The following is a 9,191-nucleotide window of genomic DNA, read 5'->3' as shown; positions in this document are numbered from 1 at the left end:
GTTGTATTCTAGCCTTCGAGCTATTGTTGTATTCCAGCCTATAGGCTGTTGTCATATTCTGGTGATCCAGACCGCATCCAACTCTGTACCGACAGATCCCTGTCAAATCCGGCTCCATGTCGTCAGGTTCGGCTCTGTTCCATCAGATCCAACTCCTCTAGCTCACATTCATCTACTCTTCCAGATCACGACGACTCGATCAGCGTCACAACCAGCTTACTAATCCATCCGAGAGCGCCCCCCTAGGCCAGGGTATGTCACTATACTCATTCTTTGTTTATTTCATTATTCTACCATTAGTCTATTCCTTATATATCCGTGGGATCTGCCTCGAATATCGGAGTGTCAGGGACCGGGAATCTCGGACCCTGCCTGTAGGTAGCGTTGATTAGAGATTTTTTGATGACTAGGTCAACATAGAAGATAGCTCATCACACTCCCCCTCTAGGTCATGGTGACTTGGTCCGCATTCCAGTCACATCATTTTGACAGTTCCATCTTCTAAGATTCCTGACAAGATCAGATTCTATAGTGCAGATGCTACACATGTAGACGTTAGGACATCCTCCTTCGTCATCACCTATGTTACCTCCTTCAGTTGGCAATAATGTGGCTACACTTGTGCTCGATTCTGATTAAGATTTGGGTGTCTGTTGTTGTATTTTGTTGCTAACTTATATTGACACTGTTATGAAATTTGATATACTATACTTGACTGATCTTGCCTTATCGGAGGCACATTTTATATGATTGGCATTAGTTATATACCATGATTTTGGATATTGATTGTCTATTTGTGATGCATTTTTTGGTTTGTGTTGAATCCATGTGACTATGTCCCTAGATCTTGATTATGTTTGTTTTGGTGGGCGAGTGCCCCATCTTTGATTACTTATTGGTAGTTATTATTTATAGGGGTGTGCCCTATATTTTATGGTTGTATGAGTTAAGAGGGAGGTTCCCCTCTCAATTAGTTTTGTACATGTTATGTTGTATATTTTTTAGACTCACTCTTTACTGTTGAGATCTTTTTAATCATTGACAAAGGGGGAGAAATCATGCATCTTATGACTAGTCTTAGGTGAGAATATAAATATTTACACAAATAATATAATAGTTCAAGGATATCGCGTCTACTGGTTAGTTAGTAAGTAAACATGTTTTCATAAGAAAATGGTCAAAGGGTAAAATCTACCTATCCTGTATAGGACTCAACTATTGAATATCATCATATATTATATTTCCATTCATGTGGAAAATTTGTGGAAATGTGAATGAAAAATTGATGGAAATGAATTCCATAGTGTATGAGAGTTTAGTCCCACATTGTGAGTCGATAAGTGGCATAAAGGCTAGTTTATATTGAATCACAAAATGTGGATATTCCGAACACACGAGCCTGTTTGGGGGTGGGCGGGGGGATCAAGGGCTTAGATTGCACTAACCCTAAATGAGTCGTGTGTGAGTACAACTTACACACCTTGAAGTCAGACCAGTCGAATCAACTAATGTTTTTGTCACATGATTCATTTTTTTGTTCAAATCATGTAATGGACACATTGAAAGTGAATTCATAATCGACGGAGGGATAACGACTCTAGCTGTTGCCATTACAACTCAGGCAGCTAAAGGCACTGAATGGTTATTACTCAGTCATTCAATGCGCCAAAGATCGAAGCCCCTATATAAGGAGACTAAGACCTTATGTAGAAGAGTAGAGAAAAATAGAGCTCTCCATCCTTTATCATCCCTCACATCCTCCTCTTCTTGTTGATAATCCTCAGCATCTGCGATGGTGTTAAGATTCAAACTCGGTTCACCACGAACAATTAGTATTTGATTGCGATGATGGTTTTGTTGTTATATCATGAGAAATAAATGTCCATCTAAACTTGAAGCACTATCGGAAGCTAAGGGATGAATTCATTTTAAAGAAATTAATGTGTTGGAACACATATCTCACAACACAAATTTCCACACAGACTTGGGAGTTTTGTTACTCGACAGTCAAGTGACTCACATTCCCAGTTGAACTCAACAGTCAACTACTTGGCAGTCAAGCGACTCGGCTAATTGGCAACTGCATTCGATGACTGGGCCTTCACCGTGTTTGCTCTCGGACAAGAGCACTCGGCAGTCAGGAAATTAAACGCTCAACACTTGGGCGACTCGCTTAGGCTCAGGCAGCTCCCGACCACTCGGTAGCGATCAGCTCACTTGGGTCCCAACCAGTCCGCACTCAACAGTCGACTCCCAGTCTCTCAGCTCACTCGAGCGACAGCTCACTCAGGCGATGACTCACTCAAGCTATCGGCTCACTCAGGTCGATTGGGAGCTTGGCGCTCAAGCGGCAGACTTTCCACTCAGATTTGGGCCACTGGAGCTATTAACATTCAGGTAAGATTCCCACTCGAGCTCGATCCAGTGTCCTTTAACCTCGCAGCTGTACGCCAAGCTCATCTTAACATAATAAGTCTAAATTTAAATTCAGTTTTAATAAATTTAAATTCAGTTTTAATAAACTTAAATTTAATATATTCCTTGTAACTCCAACTCTTTGAGCAATTTTAAAGTATGACGGTTGAGTATAAGTTCATTACGATGCTTAAAAGGAACATAATCATCTTTGTATGACAACAGATGTAATTTTGAGTAAATGTTGACAATCTGAATAACGTTGTCAGAAAAGAAATCGCACCGAGCATGGGAAAGACAACAGAGCAGACCGGCCAAGAGAGAAGTTATTCAATTGATAGAGGCTGAATTACTAAAGTTTAGGAAGCAAATAAAATATAAATGGAGTTCTTCTCGTCAACTTAATTTGTCGGCTTCATGGGACCATCACATACACGTTGTACTCGACGATGGCGTCGCCGTTGGCGGACAAGGTGTGAGTGTGCGCCTGCGCGTAGCCGCGGGCGAAACGGAAGAGGCCGGTGCCGCCGACGACCGGCATCTCGCGCACGTCGTGGAGCGGCGGGTTGCGGCCAACCACGGTGAGCGAGCTGCCGTTGTAGGCGCCATCGGTGAAGACGAGGTTCATGATCTGGAGGAAGGCAATCTCGGTGAAGTCCGACGAGGCGTAGATGCCCTGAGCCCGGCCGACGGGCCGCGACGTCGGCTGCGGCCCCTCCGTCAGCAGGTCGTCCATGATGTTGGTCATGCCAAGGAAGGTGCTGGTGGGCGGAGACTTGACGGGGTTGATGATTTGGGCTACGGTGGCGTTGCGGCCGCTGACGACGTCGTGGAAGAAGAAGTGCAGCTTGTGGGTGACGGCCTTGTGCTTGGCCTCGGCGTGCAGGGCTGCAGAGGAGGGAGAGAGAAAAAGGAAGAAACTGGCGACGAGGGTGGTGAGAAGCCGCAGCAGCAACGTGAAGGGGGTTGCAGTATAATTAGCCATATCAAGGAAGGTAAAGACACAAGTGCGAGCTAGCTAGCGAGTGTGAGGGATACATGATGATGAATTGCATGTCTCAGTAATATATAGAAATTGAGAATGAGAAAAGAAATCGAGAGATTGTGTGCGCGTGAATTGTAAAGGGTCGAGGGGGCATGATGATGCTCTTCAATGCACTCCTACTTGGGTTGTGTTTTAGGGTTTGGTGAGGTGGGGTGGGGGATTGATTGTGTTTGGAAGACGAATAAATTAAAGGATTGGGTTGGTGGCAGCTTTGCTTGCCTTTGGCACCACGCTTTGGATTCTCTTTTCCCTGACACGCCGCACGGCAGCGTGCACAGTGTTTGGTTTTGGTTGGGCAATCATTGCTTTTGGGATCTGGTTGGGTTTTTGCCTTTATTAAGCATGATTCTCATCGGAATTTCACTAGCTTTCTCTAAAGTTTTATTAAAAAAATTAGAATTTTATTTATAAACGTGCCATTAAATTATAAAAAAGGTATTGTGTTATGGGCAAATTGTCCAAAAATACCTTATAGCAAACTCAACTTTTTTTTTTAGTCCATGATTTTTTTTTTTTTTTGGTTCCCACTCCAAATATATTTCTTTGCTTAACTCCCTAATGCACATCAATTTATTCAAATTTTCTCTTTGTTTTTTTTTTATTGAAAACCAGTAATACCCCCTCCATTCCCAATGCACTCCTTCACTTTTAACGCACTGCTCTTACTTCGACCTTAAACCATCGACGATCATCTAAATCGGTCTCTTTAAGTAAAGAACTTAAATAATTTGATTTGAAGTGCAGAACTTTTGAAAACCCATGAAGACCCACCTTTCACCTTCAATCCAAGAATTATCAACGAACGTTGGGTCTGAAGAAGTAAGAAGGTGGTAATCGAAACAACCAGAGGATAACTAAGGTGAAGAAGTGGTTGCATTGTATCTTGAAAGCAAAAACAGACTTATTCGAGTAGAAAGCAAGTTATATTTTTGTACCCTAAATTTGACCAATTTGTTATTCTTGTTTGTAGAATAAAATGTAAATTATTGTTTGTGTATGTTTCTATCAAATGGTAAGAAAAATTGAAGCTTTAGTTCATGTGTGTTGTCGATTTTGTTAGATTGAATAAAACTTATGTTTCGGTGTTCAAATTACAATTTTATGAATGAATATATATTACATCTTCTTCAATTCAAGGAATAAATGTGGATGTTTTGTAGTGATTATCAATAAACTGAGTAATGTACTCAATTTAAGCATTTTGATGCTTAAAATTTTTAGGGTTTGTATTTTATGATATGAATGGGTAAATTGTTCCATTTTTTAGTGGTTTCGATTTTGCTAGCTCAAATAAAATTAGTTTTGGTGGTTAAATTATAATTCTTTGACTGTATTTGTATTTTATCTTCTTTAATTGAAGAATTTAAAGAGATATATTACTTTTGTGTATTGATTATCAATATACTGGATAATATACTCAATTGAACACTTTGATACCTAATTTTTCATGGTTTATACTTTATGGTATTAATTATAAATAATGAGTTTTGGCCAAATTATTCATGTTTTTTTAGTGTTATCGATATTGTTAGTTTGAATAAAATTAGGTTCTAGATTTTTAATTGTAATTTTAAGAATATGTTTGTGTTTTATCTTCTTCAATTGAATAATTGAATGAGATATGTGGTTGTTGTATAGTGATTATCATTAAATTAAATAATCTACTCAATTTAAATGGTCTGATGCCCAATTTTGTATGGTTTGTACTTGATAGTATGACTAATAAATTAATTTATTTTCACTAAATTATAAATTTGTTTTTATATAGAATGGGGAAAGAAAGCTCTAAAATTAAAGAAAGTTACAAGGAGCACCATGGAGAAGGTTAAGGGGAAATCCATAGAGAAAAATAAGGGTAAGAAAGTAAAGAAAGATGAGGGAAAGAGCAAGAGCAGCAAGTAATCTTATTTGCATTGTTCACTGATATATTTCAGAGATGTATTGGATGAAGTGTTACGAAATTTGGGTAATAAGCAAAAAAGAGAGCATTAAAATCACTTCACTTGCTCCATGCACTACAAGAAAAAAGTCTAACAACAACGGTTTTTCATCGTTGTCGTAGCCTCTTTCGAACTGTTGTTAAAGATCGTGTTGTTAAAAGGGATGCCCAAAGACAACAGTTTTTAACCGTTGTATTTGAAGGCAAAGACAACAGTTTTACAACGGTGAAAAATCGTTGTCTTTTCCTTCAAAGACAACAGTTTTTCACCGTTGTCTTTGAGCGTCTACCTTTAATAATAGGGTCTTCAACAATAGTTTTAAACTATCTACGATAACGGTGAAAAACCGTTGTCTTTTTTAGATAAAAAATAAAAAAAATTAATACACAATTTTCCAATATTATAAATCATTCAAAATACTAAATTTCCAAATAAAATTTAATATACAATTTTCTAACATTCAAAAATAATATCTATAACATTCTGAAGAAATTTCATAAGCAACTAACAAAATTTCATAAGCACCCAACAAAATGATAACACTATTAAAACAAAAGTAGAACAATATAACACGAGATTTTCTAATCTGTTTTGACTGTTGAACTTTTGCTCCTAATTTGTTTCAAGGACCGCAGCGTTGCTACGGTGCTCTTCATGTATAAGCTCTGCATATATTTAATCTCCTCTAACTCCGGAACCCTCCCACCTGATTGTGCCGGCTTTGGCACTCCATTTTGTCCGTCACATTCTGCTGAAATTGACAGGTTGTTGCTGGGGAAGAGGTGGTCGAGCATAGCCACACACTCCTTCACGAGTTTGTATAGGAGATCAGTTGTAAAGAATGGCTGTTGCAGCACCTTTTCGATGAAGGGCTACTTGATAAGTGCTCCTGTTCTCTTGTCATACTTCTTCAGTATTTTCACTAGACCTGAATTCATCACAACAAGAATAATAAACCATCTAAATGAGTGCACAAATTTAAAAAAAAAAGAACCAGAAGAAAAGACAGAACAGTTAATCAATAACACTCAGATAATTGTAAACTATAATTAGGCTCTGATCATGACTATGCTAACATGAGTTTCCTTGTTAACAAATTGAGAAATAATGGTTTGGAGAAATTAACAAACAAGACATGTAATATCTAAAACAAATGGGAGAGTTTGATACCTAAATAAAATCAACCTTGTTCAGTCAATGTAAAATCAGTTAAACTGCATTGGTAGTAGGCAAATAACATAAAATTTTCTGTTGTGGAAGTTATAATGAGAGTTCAACAAATAAACGATTTATAGCATAATGAAAAAGCTAAAACGAGTTCAACAGTCAAAGTTCATGTTGTCAGCTGAATAAACAAAGATGTGCTGGAATTGTTAAAGATAAAACCATCCTCGTGCTCCTATTTTCATGGGTAATTTTTTAGTGGATCAGCCGTTTTTCCAGATCTTGCATCAGACCAGGCTTTGGCAATCGTCCGCTTCATCTCATCATTGCCTTCTTCATACATGTTCTGAAAATATATTAAAATCACTATCCGAGTTTGAATACAACAACTCAGAGGGCAATAGAGAAGCATAGAGGATAGATAGATCACCTTCGCCAAATCCATAATTCCTGCCATCGAATCTTTCTCTTGGCCAAGATTTGGCTTAAGCTGCAAATCAAAAAGCCAAATAGTTCTTGATGTTCTAAGAGAACTATTGGCGAGATGAATAATGCAAACAAGAAAGAGCAAGTATGTAAAAGCCTACAGGTGGAGGGAGACACACTTAAATTTGCAATATATAACAAAATTAGAATGCAGTATCATTCCATTTATTATATGTTTGCTCAAGGCCAAATTCTACTACTCTTTTCCAAACATATTTATGCCAGCTTCAATATTATGTTCTTCATATAAGGTTTACTTGGCAAGACTACAAATGATACTAGAATGTAGAAACTAAGTTTAGGAAGAATGTAAGAAGCAGTGTACAATATTAATACGCATGAATTTAAGAAAGCAGAATCTATAATTTATGACATTATAAGTACCTTGTCTTCCTTAAAGTGCAGGTCCAGCCAGTTTACCAATTTTCTATAATTTATGCTATAAATCAGTTAAACTGCATTGGTAGTAGGCAAATAACATAAAATTTTTTATTGTGGAAGTTATAAAATTTTCTGCTGAATGCTAATTTATCATAACCTAGCAAAACAAATTTACCAAGCTACTCCAATACCCTTCTTAATCAATCTGATCAATTAGTAAACATGATTGTAGAATAAAACCCATAAATTGCCTCTGAAGTGAAAGTGCTAAGTTTATACTGGACTGAATGTAATTCATACACCATATGGATTGTTTGCAATGAAAATTACAAGCTCCAAAAAAAAAACAAAGGTTTGGAACATAAAGGGATATCAATCCATCACAACTTAGATTGTTTGGAGGATCCACAGAAGTGTATTAATTTACATGTTAGAATACTGAAAATAAGCTACAGTGAAATCTTTAATGTGTACCATGGACTACATAAGAATAGATCAAGAAAAAGTTGAATTCTTACGGAAACCTACCCGTGTAGTTAATTACGTGATCTTCTCCTTAGCCTTTACTTTCCTTTGAACATTCTTCCTTGATAGTGATCTTCAAAATTATATTAATTGTCAAGATGCATGCTATAAAACTGTTCAAACAATCACTTAGATAAAGCACAAACAATCACTTTGTTTGTGCTTCAAGATCCTACAAAGATTGAATTGCACATGGCAAAGATGTCGTCAGCCTGCAAACTTCTCGCTTAAATCAATTTCCAAACATGAAATACTAGTAGCGATATTGAACTATTTTTCTAGTTGTCAGTCTTTCTTGCAAAGGATGTAGTTTAATTTTCATTGACAGATAACATGTTGCATAAATACTTGACTAGCTGTAATATGAGTATGAAGTACTCGGGGATTAACTGTTGGAGTTATCTTTCAAATGTCGAATTAATGGAGAAGGACCTAACCTATCATAGTTTTCAAATAAAACATCTCAATAACCTGGGAAATGATGGGATAAAATGATTATCACGGCAATTTATATTAAACAAAAAGAGATTCCTACTTTCATTGCAGGATAAGCCTATGAGTTTTTTGAATTAGATGATGATGCAGATTGACTGCCTTTTGTTTCCTTGACATTCTCTTTCATATCAGGACAATCTTCATTTTTTGGGTTCAAGGTACTTGAATCCATCTTCTGGACCTCCTCTTTTGTATATATAAAAATCTGACGGACCATAGCACAAAATTCCCTGCAGAAAATTATACAACACCAGTTGTCAACATATCCACTTTATACATAGAAAATGGAAGATATATATACATAAGAGAAGAACATTAGGAATGTAGAAGCATGCTTACTGCCAAGGGTCATCTCCAACAAGCATCATATCATCCTCATTATCAATAAATACAATCATCCAATTTTTATTTGGAGCCATCAATTCTCCTTTGAATTCAAATAGCTGATCTAACTCCTCGATCAATTGGTCATAACCATCAAACTTTGTCAAGTCAACAGATCTTCCAAGTGCAACACCTTGCTTATGAACCTGATATCAAAATGGAAACAGAATCATCTTCTCCAATAAAAAAGAGGTACATTCTATAGCATGACATTCTTGATCTACTAAGGGACTGAATGGAGATGGACACTACACATTAAGTCAAATATGAAAATGTGATTTAAAATCATTGGATCTTGCATATACACCAAAATTCAAAAAGCAAAGGAACTAGAAAGATATTAATTAGTCAGAAGC

General features: G+C 36.9%; 1 protein-coding gene across 1 annotated transcript; it reads right to left on the bottom strand.

Moving 5' to 3' along the window:
• Window positions 1-2,605: 2,605 nt before the first annotated feature.
• On the bottom strand, window positions 2,606-3,626 carry LOC122041937 (dirigent protein 1-like). The gene has a single exon (XM_042601829.1). It carries the CDS (start codon window positions 3,398-3,400, stop codon window positions 2,831-2,833), a length of 570 nt encoding a protein of 189 aa, XP_042457763.1. The 5' UTR covers window positions 3,401-3,626; the 3' UTR covers window positions 2,606-2,830.
• Window positions 3,627-9,191: the final 5,565 nt, after the last annotated feature.

The sequence above is a fragment of the Zingiber officinale genome, chromosome 2A, assembly GCF_018446385.1.
Source record: "Zingiber officinale cultivar Zhangliang chromosome 2A, Zo_v1.1, whole genome shotgun sequence".
NCBI lineage: Eukaryota > Viridiplantae > Streptophyta > Magnoliopsida > Zingiberales > Zingiberaceae > Zingiber > Zingiber officinale.
This window is presented reverse-complemented; position numbering and strand designations above follow the sequence as displayed.